This window comes from Tursiops truncatus, chromosome 3, assembly GCF_011762595.2.
Source record: "Tursiops truncatus isolate mTurTru1 chromosome 3, mTurTru1.mat.Y, whole genome shotgun sequence".
Taxonomy (NCBI): Eukaryota; Metazoa; Chordata; class Mammalia; order Artiodactyla; family Delphinidae; genus Tursiops; species Tursiops truncatus.
Window position 1 is genome coordinate 76,661,762 of NC_047036.1, and position 16,983 is coordinate 76,678,744.

The window sequence follows — 16,983 nt, forward strand, 5'->3', positions numbered from 1 at the left end:
GTTTAAAGATGGGTCTCAGAAAAAAAAGGTCTCTCAATATCAAATAGATGAATTCAATGTTTTTGATAGACTGACTCTCAAAACACGTTTTTATAATTTTGAGCTACCTTTACCACTGAAATTAGCCATTTTTGAACCTGTTTATATTTTCAGCCAGAATTACAAGTCCCTTTAGTTTACTACTACAATTCTCCATCTGTATTTTTTTCAACATCAAATGATGCTTTCTTCTTTTACCAGTTTAAGGACATAGTCCAGCTGTGTGTCCCTTACCATATATACTATGTTGCACCAGACTGGGAACTTTAAGGGCTACACGCTTGTTTCTTCCAGACAACTGTTAAACAAGTGCTGGTGGTACTACTCATTAAGATGCCACTTACTGGCGTCCCTGGTGGTGCAGTGGTTAAGAATCCACCTGCCAATGCAGGGGACATGGGTTCAAGCCCTGATCCGGGAAGATCCCACATGCCGCGGAGCAACTAAGCCTGTGAGCCACAACTCCTGAGCCCACGTGCCGCATCTACTGAAGCCCGCGCGCTCTAGAGCCTGTGCTCCACAACAAGAGAAGCCACCGCAATAAGCCTGCGCACCACAACGAAGAGTAGCCCCCGCTCACTGCAACTAGAGAAAGCCCGTGCACAGCAACGAAGACCCAACACAGCCAAAAATAATAAATAAATTTATTTTTTAAAAAAATGCCACTTACTAACAACTATAAGACCAGGGCAAGTTATTTATCTACTCAGGATCCCAGTTTAATCAAATTAGCTTACTCTAGATGACTCTAAAGATTCTTCCTGGGCTTCCCTAGTGGCGCAGTGGTTGAGAGTCTGCCTGCCGATGCAGGGGACACGGGTTCGTGCCCTGGTCCAGGAGGATCCCACATGCCATGGAGCGGCTGGGCTCGTGAGCCATGGCCGCTGAGCCTGCGCGTCCAGAGCCTGTGCTCCACAACAGGAGAGGCCACAACAGTGAGAGGCCCGTGTACCACAAAAACAAACAAACAAAAAACCCACACAAAGCATTGTAGCACTATTTACAATAGCCAGGACATGGAACCAACCTAAATGTCCATCAACAGATGAATGGATAAGGAAGATATGGCACATATATACAATGGAATATTACTCAGCCATAAAAAGAAACGAAATTGAGTTATTTGTAGTGAGGTGGATGGACCTAGAGTCTGTCATACAGAGTGAAGTAAGTCAGCAAGAGAAAAACAAATACCGTATGCTAACACATATATATGGAATCTAAAAAAAAAGAAAAATAGTACTGATGAACCTAGTTGCAGAGCAGGAATAAAGAGGTAAGACATAGAGAATGGACTTGAGGATGTGGGGTGGGAGGGTGAAGCTGGGGCAAAGTGAGAGTAGCATTAACATATATACACTACCGAATGTAAAATAGTTGGCTGGTGGGAAGCAGCAGCATAGCACAGGGAGATCCACTCAGTGCTTTGAGATGACCTAGAGGGGTGGCATAGGAAGGATGGGAGGGAGGCTCAAGAGGGAGGGGAGATGGGGACATGTGTATGCATATGGCTGTTTCACTTTGGTGTGCAACAGAAACTAACACAGTATTGTGAAGCAATTATACTCCAATAAAGTTTAAAAAAAAAAAAGGGCACAAAGGGAAATTCTGCCTCCTCTCCCCGCTCCCCCCACCAAGGGCAAGTGGTTTGGAAAACATGTCATATCCACGACTTGGCTGTCTTAGTTGCACCATGTCCAGTAACTCACTGAGCTAACTTGCCAAGTTTTAGTTACCTAAGAGATTTTAAATAATTCACACATGTCATTCATACCTCCATTACCATGAAAGTTAACCAGTTTAAATGAATTTCTTTGATCAAAGTGACCTAGAGAATAATGATGTCTATCATTATTAGGCTCTTACTACCTACTAGGCACTGCATTAGGTTTAAGGTAAAATATTTCCAAAAAGTCACTATGTATCTTCGTAGGCTTGGTAGAGTCATATATTCAGAAACATACATTGAACACTTAATATCTATTAGTAGGTAAAGGAACAATTTGCAGATTTACCAAAAGACTAATTATGCAGTGAAAAGGAATTTGGATTATCCATCTAAGAACAGAGGCTGTACTTATACTAATCTCAGGAGATGGAACTGGGAATAATTCTGATTCTTTTTTTTATTATTTTATTTATTTTTGGCTGTGTTGGGTCTTTGTTGCTGTGCTCGGGCTTTCTGTAATTGCAGCGAGCGGGGGCTACTCTTTGTTGCGGTGCACGGGCCTCTCACTGTGGTGGCTTCTCTTGTTGCGGAGCACGGGCTCTAGGCGCACGGGCTTCAGTAGTTGTGGCTCGCGGGCTCTAGAGCGCAGGCTCAGTAGTTGTGGCTTGCGAGCCTAGATGCTCTGCGGCATGTGGGATCTTCCCAGACCAGGGTTCAAACCCGTGTCCCCTGCATTGGCAGGTGGATTCCCAACCACTGCCCCAGCAGGGAAGCCCAATAATTCTGATTCTAATACAACTTTAAGGACCTCAGTTGCAGGAGTTAGGAAAACTTTATCCTGGTTCTCTGTCATTAACATAATTTATGAGTTGCTTGTCTCCTCTCTGGGTCTTTTCTCAGCTACATCATTTCCAACTAGAACTTTGACCTGCATGACGCTTTTTGACTCAAACTCCATCTCCTTTTAGTGACGTTCTCTACCTTATAGCTGCATTCTAGGTAATTGCCAGTCACCTGTTTTTCCTTTCCAAATTCAAATTCTGTAAACAAGGATGATAGGCCCAACACATATTTCATCCCAGACTCCATCATAATCACTGACCAGGTTAAGGACCCAAGGATCTGGTCCTTAGGTTGGGTGTGCACCCCTGGCCAGTGGACAGGATAGGAGAAGAGTTAAATCCTACACAGTGTGGTCATCTGGGTCACCTCTTCAGCAAGGGCTATGGACATGGTAACATATTCAATGCAGTGACTGTTTGGTTAATTACTAATGAAAGATTTACTGGGGGATAATCCACCCACTTTATCTTTCAGATATAATGACATTTTGTCCAGGTTGTATTTTCTGTATAATACTGAAAAGCAAAAGCTTACAAAAAATTTTAAATGTTAGAGTTGCTTAAGTTGATATATTAAATTACTTTAAAAGTGTAAGAAGAATCTTCCCCTTATGCGATGTAAACGAAGTCAATGTGATCTAAACCATTAGAGTTATAATCATAACCAAACTATTTCATCACAATTGCTTTTTCCACAAGGTAGCAAATGGGCCTTTATTTTTTAAAGTATAGTAGTAGGAGTTTATGCCTGAGTGCATATGAGGAGGTAGTATCGTTTTGGTAGCTAAGGGAGTCACCTCAAGCTCAGCCTAGCACAATGCCTTGTACATGGTAGACATTCAATAACTCTTTCTTGAATTAAATCAAAAAGCCTGCCTTTATTTAAAACCAAACTGCAGCAAATACTCTGTTAAGGGCTACAGTCACTGTCACCTAGAACTCAAAGTTTGAAATATTGATGTTCCAACAGTGATGAATTCACTAGCAGGCTAGGAAATGGCTAAATGGGAGTTCATAACCTGAAGTCCATGAAACCCCTGAGTACCCACACACACACTCATGCAAAACAAACCTTTTGTTTGAAATTTATTTACTATTATATAATCTTATAATATATAATTGCATATATTTACAATAAATATATAATAAAAGACACAGAATGAATAACAATTGTTATTCATTCAATTAAAACAGACTTTTTGTGAGTGATCATATATGTAAAGATAGATGACAGCCTTGTGAGTCCCTTAAAAAACAGTGTGTTTCTCAGCTTTGAGAAAAGAACATTTAATGGGAATGAATATGGATTCCATTTTCTCTTACCGAATTTATCAGGCCGATAGTGAAATTTGCAAGGGCATGATTCAGAACTGTAATTTTTCCATGCAAGAGACTTATCTGAGACACATTAGCTGTTAAAGTCCCATCGAGAACAATGATTCTTTGTGTGAAAGGGATCCATTTGCACATAACGCTTAAAGTCTGAGGTAGTTGAATTATTTAGTAATCTTAGGAAGCTGAAGGTTTAAGTCGACGCTCCTAATTCATTTTGAAAGAAAACTGTTATGTTCTCATCAATTTTAATGTATGATACTTTTTCAAATGTTATAGTCCCTATGTAAATTCACCTGGTGCTACCTGTGAGCTGATTGTCTCCAATACTGCAGCAGTGGAGTTCGGCACATTGGCACAGAAAACCCACAAAGCAATGGCATAGATACAAATTTATGCAATAATTCGTTGCTAACATGTTAGTTTTATATGCCATTTATATTAGGAGGAGATTTTGCTTTTAAAAAGAATAAAATTGCTGATTGCTGGATAGTGCATTTAGCCATTTTCTGGAATCGATCCAAGGTAGAATAATTCTCCTATTCATTCGCTACTGTGGAAGCTATTTTAATGATCTTCTCTAAAAATTGAGGCTTTTTTGCATAAAAATTCTTACACTGTTATGTGGAGTGGTGCATCTCAAAATGTAACATGCATGCAGATCACCTGGGCGTCTTATTAAATGCCCTTCCCAATTCAGTGGGTCTGGGATGGGGCTCTAGATTCTGCATATTTAACAAGCTCTCAGGTGATGCTGATGCTGCTTGAAATAGCAAAGATATAAGGAACTGGACCTCAGAGAGAGGTAAGACAAGGTATAGCCAATTGTGAATGCCTTTATCAGAAACATGTGGTTACTTTTGTGTCCCTTTGAGAAGAGAAGCCTCTCTTACATTTCTACAAAGAGGTAAAGTAAACCTTGGACCACTTAGGAGGGGCACTTAGTATATATGCACAAAATGACACAGTGAAGCCTAAGTTTATAGAGAACAATTTCCTTTGAGATAGGGGTACTCCACATCCAAACTCCCACCTGAGGCTTCGTTACAGTGGTCTCCACCACTGTACACTCATGAGAGCAGGAGAGTGAAAAAGTCAAAAAATGATGTCTTACTATCTTTATGACAATAGTTTTGACCTTGTGGACCTCCTGAAAGCCTCTCGGGTACGTCCCAGAGATCCCTGAGCCACACTTTGAGAAATGCTGGCATATAGGAAACTATACAGTGTATGTTTGTGTCTATTTGCAAGTAACAGGGTAAATTTATAATGAGAGGAGCCAATGAATCAAAGTATCTAAACCACAGGTAGTTTTGGTTCCTCCCCATTAACACAAGCCCTTGTTTATTGTCCTGATTGAAGAAGTACTCTTAATATTTCAGACAAAGTACATAGAAATGGAATGGAAAGAAATTTATTCAAAATACCCCTGTGACCAACTAATTAGAAAAGTTATATTTGGAGGAGGTTATATAGCAAGTAATGGTGGGTAGCGGGTAGGGGAAGACAACACTGAACAGTAATAAAAAGTAGGTCTAAGCACATGGTCAAAAGATAATGTTTCCTGGTGCAACAGTTTGACCTGGTTAAAGAGGGATGGAGGGCTTCCCTGGTGGCGCAGTGGTTGAGAGTCCGCCTGCCGATGCAGGGGACATGGGTTCGTGCCCCGGTCTGGGAAGATCCCACATGCTGCGGAGCAGCTGGGCCCGTGGGGTGGTTTCCACACACTACCAACTCTCTGGACACCAAGTGGATGTCCTTCAATTCAACTGAACTCCACAGGTTAAGGGCCCAGTCCTACAAGACTGCCCTCACTCCCCCACTTCAGATGCAAATCACAAGTCCAGGTTGTCACCTATGATTCTGACTGACCAGCTATAAAATCAGAGGGTCCCATGACCTCTTCCTTGGGTTCAATTAATTTGCTAGAGTGGCTCACAGAACTCGGTGAAACATTTCACTTACTAGACTACCAGTTTATTATAAAAGGCTATAACTCAGGAACAGCCAAATGGAAGAGATGCATGGGGAAAGGGCATGATGCTTCCCTACCCTCACGTAAGGCGGTGCCACTCTCCCACCCCTCCCCAGTCCGCTCCTTTTCTGGGTTTTATAGAGGCTCCATTACGCAGGCATGATTGATTAAATCATTGACCACTGGTGATTGAACTCAATTTCCATTCCCTCTCCAGCCTCCTCCTTCCCCGGAGGTCAGTGGGGTGGGACTAAAAGTTTCAGCCCTCTAATCTCTCCTTTGGTTCTGGCAACCAGCCCAAAAGTAACCTCATTAACATAACAAAAGACACCTTTGTGTCTTTCACTTAGAAAATCTGAGGATTTTAGGAACTCTGGACCAGAATCAGGGAAGAAGACCAAATGTATATTTTTTATTATAAATCACAATATCACACCGGACAACTAGTTAGGTTGTATTACAAGCTTTCTTGTAATTTTCTTGCTTCCTGCAATAATTTCTCAGCCATATTTTCCCACGTAACACTTCTTCGTTGAAAAGAAAGCACTTTGGTTCCTAAACATCCTGTGTGAATCTCAGTAACCTATTTCTGCTTATCACAAAATCCTAGAGCTCTACCGCAAGTACTGCTGGTGTGATAAACCCCTAGCATCTCACTCCTCTGCAGTAGCTCCGATAATAGCCACATGTAGTTCTCTCATTCAGCAGTGACTCAAGCAACATTTACATTGTTTGGTAGTATGATAAATTTTACAAAACTTACGATTTTAGGATTTTCTATTTGTTAGATAGAATTAATTAAAATCTGTTAGATGCAATTCTGCTGAGATTCTAGTTTTCATTGTTTTTATCAAAATATACTGAATATCAACTATGAAAAATTATATTTTTATTATGGTTGCTTAAATTTATTTACCTGTCTTCAAAAGGCAGATAAAAGTTCTACTTAGTTCATCTATAAGCCATTAGTCATTTTGTGTGGTTTGAAACTTCCCTTATATGGAGTATTATGTTTTAATATAAAATAGTCTTTATTTTCATGTGGGTATCTGAATTTTTTAAGCTCTTTTCTTAATTGATAGGACACTTCAGAGGTGTTTGCCTCAACCAAAACACAAAAACAGGCTTCTCAGAAATGTCCAAGAGTTCTTCCTAAACAATTATGCCAACTAAAAATACTTACATAATATGGGGATATATGTATATGTAAGCTGATTCACTTTGTTATACATCAGAAAATAACACAACATTGTAAAGCAATTATACTCCAATAAAGATGTTAAAAAAATACATACATTATTGAGGAAAAAGTAGTGGTACTACTACATACTTATGAAGCAGTTAGATAAAATATTTACAGAAATTTAATTGATCAAATCATTTAGCTTTTAAATTACCAGCTAAAGAAAATTCATCTAGAAATTTGCATCACCATTAAGCTTAGCTTAAATCATAGTCAAAATTGTTCTTATAATGAGAAAAGATATAGCTGAAAACAATGTAAAACCTGAGACTTCAGAAACACGTAAGGTACACATGGGAGGTAAGATTTTTCTAAATATAAAGACAGTGATAGGAGGAAATTATTGTAGCTTTGGTTAGAAATACTATCTCTCTTATTCTGACAGAAAAAAAGACAAAATGCTAAAAAATTCAAAAGAAATACTAGGAATTTGAAATATTTATTTTACTATTTTATTACGAGAAAAAAGTAACCTTTGTAAATAATGTCTTAGTTTTAAAGAACACATAGGTGAATATTTGATTCTTGTTATTTTTTTTCTTGGTTTTTGAATTTGCAATGCTCAGTACCTTAATGAGATCTAGTATAGTCAGTCTGAACATTTACATGACTGAGTCTAAAAATTGTTTTCCATATTGCTCTCTTTTATTTATGCTTAGTCAGTTTTTAAAACTTTTAAAATACCTTACAGTATACCTGTCTTTTTGCCCCCTCAGCAATCGTGTGGAGGCCTGGACAAGAGATGTTGCTTTCTTACTCAGACAAGAAGGCCGGCCTATGGTTAATCTTGTCCCTAAAAAGACTAAAGTAAGAGTGATGGAAGGGGACTGGAAGAATACAGATAGAGCAGTAAATTGGTTAAGAAAGGAAGCAATTAATTACACTCAACCATTTGTTCTGTACTTGGGATTAAATTTGCCACACCCATATCCTTCACCATCTTCTGGAGAAAATTTTGGATCTTCAACATTTCACACATCTCTTTATTGGCTTAAAAAAGTAGGTATACTGTGTGGGCTCAGAGGCAAAAGCTAACATTTTATCTGTATATTATTGGTGTTTGCTGTTTCTTTTATTATCATTTTTAAAGAAAAATTTGAAAATTGCATAGTCACATTAAATCAAACTTCACCAATAACTGGTTGACAGAAACTAAAGGGACAATTTTACAAAAATATAATGTGTTAAAACTCAGAACCTACTTCTAAGTTGAATACATTTGCATATAATATGTCTATTAAAAAAAAAAACTAAACTAAAAGATACTCTCTTAGGAGTCCAGGCAGTCCTCACTTTGCATGCTTCAGGAGCGTAAAAATGACTGTGCAAGCTGAAACTGTATAAAGAGATCTTAATAATCAATTGGGAAAATGACCGTTTTTCTAGAACTCTAAAAACATTTGTCAAAACATTAAAAACTCTTCTTTTGGGTTATAAACGTATAGGGAAATGACAAAATAGTAAAACTAATGTTTATTTAATGCACTGTAATTGAAAACACTAGAAACATTAAGAAGTAAAGTGTTTTGATTTTTTTGTAAAAAAAAGAATCAAGAATAGTTTGAACAGTGCTTGCCTTCTCATTGTGTAACTTAAGATACAGAGCAAGCATCTTCTCTATGTCTCAAGAAATTGTCATATTCCTTTCTAAATTTGGATCACCTTCCAACATTTTACCCTTTGCACTTTCAATGTCATAATATATTCCTGAGAGTTCCTATAATGTGAAGATTTTTGCTAGTGTCACTTCCTCTAGGACATGTTCATCTTTTTCTTCATAACGACCTTCCTTACTTATATCTATGTTTTCACTAAGTTCCTCTGGCTGTATATCTTGAGTGTATCAAATAGTGGCAGTGTCAGCATTCCCAGGTCAGCTATTTCTTCTATAACTCCAGTTAACATTTGATTCAGGGACTTCCCTGGTGGTCCAGTGGTCAAGACTTCGCATTCCAATGCAGGGCGTGCAGGTTTGATCCCCGGTCAGGGAGCTAAGATCCCACATGCCTTGCGGCCAAAACACCAAAACATAAAACAGAAGCAATATAATAACAAATTCAATAAAGACTTTTAAAATGGTCCACATCAAAAAAATCCTTAAAATTTTTTTGATTCAAATTTTACTTGCAGTGTTATCACTTTTTATTTCTTAACTGTATGTTCATCTTTGTTGATCAATTTCCTCTTTTGAGTATCCATTTTTATATCACATGGATTTATCACTGGGAGACAAGGAGGCAGCATACCTACACACCTTTGCCGTCTGTTTAGGTACTAAATAAAAGATGTGCAGTGATCAAACACAGACAAACTTTGAAAGAAATGACAATTAATCACTGACTGTGATACACATATGTAATCTACATGGTGATGTAGAGACTAAAGAACTAGCAGCACATGAATGTGAAAGTTTGTACTTTATGCAATAACTCGCAGTTAATATACCTGGGTAATGATGACAAATTTATATGATAATAGAGCAGTCAGAGTCAGGCATACAAACTGGAGTCGAGCAGCCATTGAGGATCTGGTCTCAGACACGTCTCTGCACCACTGAAAACTTGAACTTTCTTTGAACTGTACCAGGCCCAGGGACACCACCAGCTGTATTCAGAACGACACCTGCCAGCTGCAGCCTTACGGTCTCAAGGTCTCCCCTTGTAACTATGCAAACATTTCAGACCCCAAACAACCTAAGCCTCCTTACTTCTCATCAACTCCAATTATGATTCTTGATAAACAACTCATGTAACTAACTGTGGCCCTGCAGCTTTTTCCCTTTATAAGCCTCTCCCGTTGTATAGTCCTATGGAACACTGCCAAGTGCTTCCTGAATCCATGTCTCTTGGGCTTCAGTCCTAACAAACCCCATATAAACACATTTTTATTTCAATCAGGTCTCCATTTCTGAAATTTTGGTTAACAGTAATTAAAATGTGAACCCTGTTGTTGGGGAACTGGTGCTATTTAACTAAGCTGTGGTAACTGATATCCGTGCATACCTGAACCATGTAAAGCGAGGACTGCCTGTGTTTTGAAGTGTGTCAACTTAAATCAAATTTAAGTTACTTTAAAACCTCTATCCAGAAACACTATGTAGTGCACCCTATTTTAAAGGAAACAGTGTCGAAGTTTTAGATACTTCATGTCTTCTTAAAAAGTTCCTTATTTACAAAACAGAAGTAGAGTCGCAGATATAGAAAACAAACTTATGGTTACCAGGGGGTAAGTGGGGGAGGGATAAATTGGGAGACGGGGATTGACATCTACACACTACTGTATATAAAACAGATAACTAATAAGGACCTACAGTATAGCATAGGGAACTCTACTCAATACTCAGTAATGGCCTATATGGAAAAAAAATCTAAAAAAAGAGTGTATATATGTATAACTGATTCATTTTGCTGTACAGCAGATACTAACAACATTGTAAATCAACTATACTCCAATAAAAATTTTAAGATATAAATAAATTAAATTAAATTAAAAGTTCCAACTGGCTCTATCTTAAAAAACTTGTCAGGAGTCAGTACTAGCCTAATGAAATGAGTCAAATAATTTAAGTAGATATTTGAGTTTATTAAAGCTACATGACTAGAAGATATGTATGACTTAAGTCTAGTCTTAATGGTTTTCACCAAAACTGTAAGCATTTATATGTATTAAAAAGTTGTATTTGTTCTTAACAAACATTTGGCTATCTCACTAGATATTGGCATTTTTACTAGTGAACTACTGGGAAAAAGGAGTCTAGATTCTTAGGTTACTGATTCTGAAGTTCTGAATTGATCACACAACTATATTAAAGTGATTAGATACTTATATCTAATATAGCTCATGCTTTTCATTGACATATATAATCTTTAAAATAATTTCACAGCTGTCTTGCTATATATACAGATATTGATATATACCTTTTGTTGTTACTGGGAATACTAACAATCTGTTTCTAATTTATGTATTTGATTTACTATTTTCTTTACATAATTCACAACCATGCTTTTCTAATAACCTAAGTAATAAAACTTTGTCTAGTTTACCATATATTCTTGTTGGAAGGGAGGAATATTACAACTTTGTTTTTCTCCCCTTTTTAGGTGTCCTATGATGCCATCAAAATCCCAAAGTGGTCACCTCTGTCAGAAATGCACCCTATAGATTATTACTCTTCTTATACCAAAAACTGCACTGGGAAGTTTACAGAAAAAGAAATTAAGGATATTAGAGCATTTTATTACGCTATGTGTGCTGAGACAGATGCTATGCTTGGTAAGTGGTATAATTCAAAAGCAATCACATGAGGAAAAAGTAAAATATTTTCCAACAAACTGTGATTATGCTGGTTGGTGACTTGTATGAACATCCTCAGAAAATTTATTGCAACAGTTGCTGAGATACTTCAGACTTAGAATTTTAAGATTCCTGACACATATAAAAATTGGATAATTTGCATTATTAATAGTAGAATAAAAGTCTTTTCTATCTTAATTATTCATAAATTAACAGATACTTAGATTTGTTCATATATATATAAAAAAAAGGTCATAGAAAACTATCATCTGTTGGAAACAAAACGTTTTGCTGGATTTAATCAGGAATCAGTATTCAGCCAAACACAGTTAATTATAAGGCATCTTGGGTTCTAGGAGATTAAACAGATGAGATGTAGAACCTTGTGACTTCTCCCAGACATGTAGTAAGTGTAAAACGAATCCATTCTCCATAGACCGTTTAGAGCAAGGCTTAACTAAAGCTGAAATCAGTTTCCCCATGTACATTGATCCAGAATTATACTGAATTAGGGAGTTAGGATTGTGAAAGGTAAAGGTCTAGGGGGTAGCTGAAGGTGCTGAACTTGCTCAAGAATTAGACAATGGGAAGCTGTGGGAAAGCTGGGGTGTGACATGATCAGATATTTTAGAAAGATAGCCACCAGAGTGTTACAAGGGATATTATGAAGGGGAAAGAGGAGTGGAGGCACGAAAACTAATTAGGAAGCAATTACAGTTGTCCAGCTGAAAGACCCTGATGCCCTGATGGTCTGAACTCCGTAAATAACTCCTGAGCTGTGGGTCTCAAATCTGACTGGACTTCAGAATCACCTGTGGGTTTTGTGGGGGGTGTTTTTGTTTTTTTTTTTAAATAATACAGACTCCTGTAGGCCAGATTCAGAAACTGCCAAAGTAGAGATGATGCTTCTCTCTGGACTATGCCTTACTGTGTTCTCTTAATTGCAATGAGGAGGAAGTTTCACGTCACTTAGAGAGAGGGAGTGGTCAGAGAAATTTTACTGCCCAAGAATATGCCAAATCACATTCATGTACCATCTGTACTGCTTCCAGCTCTTTTTCAAAGGTAGGATTTCCATAACACTCAGCCAACTTCATGGGCATGATCTTGATCTGGTGACCGGGAATTTGAGAGAAAGGGTAGCAGGAGGAGGGGTTCTGACCCTTTTATCACCTCCCGCTGGGCAGGAATTGTGGGTCGACGGTGATAGCAGTCCTTTCATGAGACATGCACAGTGCTGACATCCAGGCTTGTCTTTCCTTTCTCATTTGAGTCACTGGGGGTAATGTTTTCCCCCATTGTCTGATAGAAACATAGAAAGCAAGCCAGCATGATCTCCAAATAAAGAAACTTATCCTATGGGTATTGTATTTTCTCCTTCCTCTCTCTAGTCCATCCACTGAGAAGCAGGCACATGAACTCTGGTATAAGTTACTTAAGAACAGTAGATAGGGCTTCCCTGGTGGCTCGGTTAAGAATCCGCCTGCCAATGCAGGGGACACGGTTCGAGCCCTGATCCAGGAAGATCCCACACGCCGTGGGGCAACTAAGCCCGGGCGCCACAACTACTGAGCCTGTGCTCTAGAGCCCGGAGCCACAGCTACTGAGCCTGCGTGCCTAGAGCCAGTGCTCCGCAAGAAGAGAAGCCTCCACAGTAAGAAGCCCACGCACCGCAACAAAGAGTAGCCCCCTCTCGCCGCAACTAGAGAAAGCCCACGCACAGCAACAAAGACCCAACACAGCCTAAATAAATACATAAATTTTTTTTTAATAAAGAACAGTAGATAACATTCTGATGTTAAGAAGCATCCTGACAAACTCTTAGAGGGTAGAGTTCTTATGAACTTATTGTGATAGAATAAAACATGAGCTAAAAGCTAATTAAGATTTACCTTGATTTATATTACAGGTGAAATTATTTTGGCTCTTCACCAGTTAGATCTTCTTCAGAAAACGATTGTCATATACACCTCAGACCACGGAGAGCTGGCCATGGAACATCGTCAGTTTTATAAAATGAGTATGTACGAAGCTAGCGCCCATGTCCCACTCTTGATCATGGGACCAGGAATTAAGACCAACCTACAAGTATCAAATGTGGTTTCTCTTGTGGATATTTACCCTACTATGCTTGGTAAGTAATGCAATTATGTAAATATTTATTTGTAATAATGCTGGAAAATGAATAAGCAAAATAGTCAGAGGCCCTGCGGACTTGTTCATAACCCTTGACCAGCTCACTTAACTGTGAGTCAAATCCATATCTGAAAAATGAGGATAATATTTCTCAGGTTCCTTTGGCCTTCACTTACTCTAGTCATTTTTCCTTCAAAAGATTCACAACCAGGATATGACAATAAAGTAAGCCACATATGATATTCAGGTCTATAACTTTATAGATATGATTTGTGTATCATTTGATTCTCTACCACCACCTACCTAAAATGTAAGCATTTCCCTTCTGGATTATTCCATCCACTTTGAAACTACTAATTTTTTTACAATGTTACAAATGTCCCTTAATGTTAATGCTATGAACATATTTCTCCCCAGAATATTTAGATTGTTCTGTACTATTTATTTTACTAGCTTCTAATGTCTATTAGCATAACCATAGGTCTAGAACAGCAACATCTGGATATGGGTAGTTAGCAGTTTTTGTTAAAGATACAAGAATAAAGCCATTGTAAATTCAGAAGTTATATAGAACTGTTTCTATCTAATTTAGAAGAGTACTTTAAATTCGGTAACATTTAAATTCAATAACATCTAAATACTCTGTTTGAAGGCACCATAAATTGCAAAAAGTACCATCAATTTATAAATAGATTTTGGTGAAAGAAAAAGCTAACACAGCATAAGACATATGTGTTTAATATGTTCATATCAAAATGCGAAACAAACATATATCTGGAAATTAAAGAAATAAGAAAGTTCTTTTTATCTCCTTTTTTCTGCTACAAACTCTTTCCCTTCATTTAACTAAAGACTATTATAGGGTCTTAAATTTCTTCACAGTTAATTTAAATCAGTGCCTGGAATTCCCCGGCAGTCCAGTGGTTAGGACTCCAAGCTCTCACTGCTGAGGACCTAGGTTCAATACCTGGTTGGGGAACTAAGATCCCACAAGCTGCGCGGCCAAAAAAAAAATCAGTGCCCTCCTTTTGTCTTTTATTTCACATCTCTTGTATATTTGGGCACACTTCTTTGTTGTTCTTTTGCCTGATGTATATTTTTAATCTCTTCAGTTTCTTACTCATCATTTGCTGGTTCCCCTTTGTTCCAAAGCAATTATCACACAGCCATGTCTCTGCCACTTTCTGGCTCTATCAATTTCCAGGCAATCCCTATTACTTTTCCTCATTTCTGGGGTTTTTTTTTTTCTTTTTTTTTTAACTTTTTATTTTACACTGGAGTATAGTTGATTAACAATGTTGTGTTAGTTTCCCGTGTATAACGAAGTGATTCAGTTATACATATAACCGTATCTATTCTTTTTCAAATTCTTTTCCCATTTACATTATTATAGAATATTGAGCAGAGTTCCCTGTGCTATATAGTAAGTCCTTGTTGGTCATGCATTTTAAATATAGCAGTGTATACGTGTTGATCCCAAACTCCCTATCCCTCCCCTCACCTCATTTCTGTTATTATAAGAAATGTATGTGCAATTGTGTTTTAAGTGTCTTCTTTTAAATATTTTAAGTGTCTCTCTTATTACCATCTTTGTAGCTTTATCAGTATATGCTTCTTTTACAGTGGCATTTCTTTAGTTTCCTCCCTTAGTTTTTTCTTATAGAACTTCCCCTACCCCATTTCCTAATTTGCATATCTTTTTATCCTTGTTCTGCTTTCTTGAGGTACACTGATCAGAACTGCAAAAGATTATTAAAGGTTGGGATGATCTCAGTTTTCCCTCAATATATTTCATAGTGATATGTGGCATTTTGTTTGTCTTTTTGACTGTAGCATCTATATAATCCATTATCTGTCTGCAGTGAGTTCTAGTCTATTCCTACTCATTCTGTCACTTTATATGTTAGTTGATTAATATGCACTGTTTAAATCATTTTTCTTTGAGTAATGTTTTATATTTGCCTATAATGCAAATTTTCTTCTCTACAGTCTTGATACACCATTATCATTACTTGCCATTTCATACATCATAAAAGTTAAAAGTCATCTGCAAACTGGAAGATTTCACAATGTATATATCTTAACAGATTATATAAGAAAATACTAAATAAGGTTGTTTGGAGTGAGGGAATTTTCATTTATCCACATAGAGGGACAACCTGCCTGTCCCTGCCTAGTTTATGTTACTTGACAATTAGCACTTCTTTAGCCAAACAAAGCATTCCCAGAAACCCCTTTGCATTCCTTCCCCACTCTTCTGGAAATTATTTAGGTTCTCTGAAATTGTAGATTTTTTTCCTATAATTTGTCAATTATTACAATTTTTTAAAACTCATAGTTCTACATAGATTTTTTTTGTTTTGTTTTTATCTTTGACTGATGTTTGGTAATAGAGTCCTTTTGAGTCACATCTCCCAGCAGAACATGTTTTATTAACAGCATTTTGATCATGTGTTGATTAGACCTGCCCAACTAAAGTAAGTAAAGCCAAAAATTAGTGTATCTCCAGTTCTAAACTGGAAATTAACATTTCAAGGCTTAATGTGTTTCATAACGAACATTTTTATTATGAAAGGGGAAAAGTTACATTTATATGATTGGTGGAGGAGAGTAAAGAGAATATCTATGCATGGATCTTTATATAAAACACTGAAACAGGGGCTTCCCTGGTGGCGCAGTGGTTGAGAGTCCACCTGCCGATGCAGGGGACACGGGTTCGTGCCCCGGTCCGGGAAGATCCCACATGCTGCAGAGTGGCTGGGCCCGTGAGCCATGGCCGCTGAGCCTGCGCGTCCGGAGCCTGTGCTCCGCAACGGAAGAGGCCACAACAGTGAGAGGCCCACGTACCACACACACACAAAAAAAGACAAAAAAAACACACTGAAACATCCTATTAACCAGATGTTAACCAGAGATAAGGTAGAAAGAGAATGATGCAAGGAGGATTCAACAAGAACCTTATGCTGGAGCCAGGAAACAGCATTGTAACATTATTTATCTAAAATTAACCTTTTACAAGTGATAAAGGGTTAATATTAATAGAACTCTCACAAATCTATAAGAGAAAGAGACATACCCTATTAACAAATTGACCAAAATATATAAATAAGCAATTCACAACAGAAGACACACAAATGGCCAAGATATTTTCAGAGATTCAAACTCAGTAGTCTGAAAAATATTAAAATAAGAAGATACCATTTTTCTTTCACACATAGAGTTTGCAAAGATTTTTAAACAGCAGAAAAGCTTATATTGGAAATAGGCCTTCTCATATTCTGCCGTTGGGAGTATAAACTGGCACAGATTTCCTGGAGGCAAATGTGGCATTACATTCCAAATTACTTAGAAATATGCATACATTTTGACCTAGAAAATTCCAATTTTAGAAATTAACCTGTAGATATACAGAAAGATTTATCTCCATGGATATTATTGTATTATGATGTTATAT

The 16,983-nt window shown here is 37.5% G+C and overlaps 2 protein-coding genes across 9 annotated transcripts in view; one reads left to right on the forward strand and one right to left on the reverse strand.

Moving 5' to 3' along the window:
- SKIC3 (SKI3 subunit of superkiller complex) overlaps positions 1–16,983 on the reverse strand; it is a 158,268-nt gene that overhangs the window by 103,393 nt on the left and 37,892 nt on the right. The window lies entirely within an intron of this gene.
- The window catches only part of ARSK (arylsulfatase family member K), a 41,191-nt gene that overhangs the window by 15,774 nt on the left and 8,434 nt on the right, over positions 1–16,983 (forward strand). Inside the window, exons 4-6 of the mRNA XM_019929683.3 lie at positions 7,817–8,099; positions 11,201–11,372; positions 13,303–13,527. Of these exons, the coding sequence (XP_019785242.1) occupies positions 7,817–8,099; positions 11,201–11,372; positions 13,303–13,527 (680 nt within the window). The remainder of the gene's footprint in view (positions 1–7,816; positions 8,100–11,200; positions 11,373–13,302; positions 13,528–16,983) is intronic.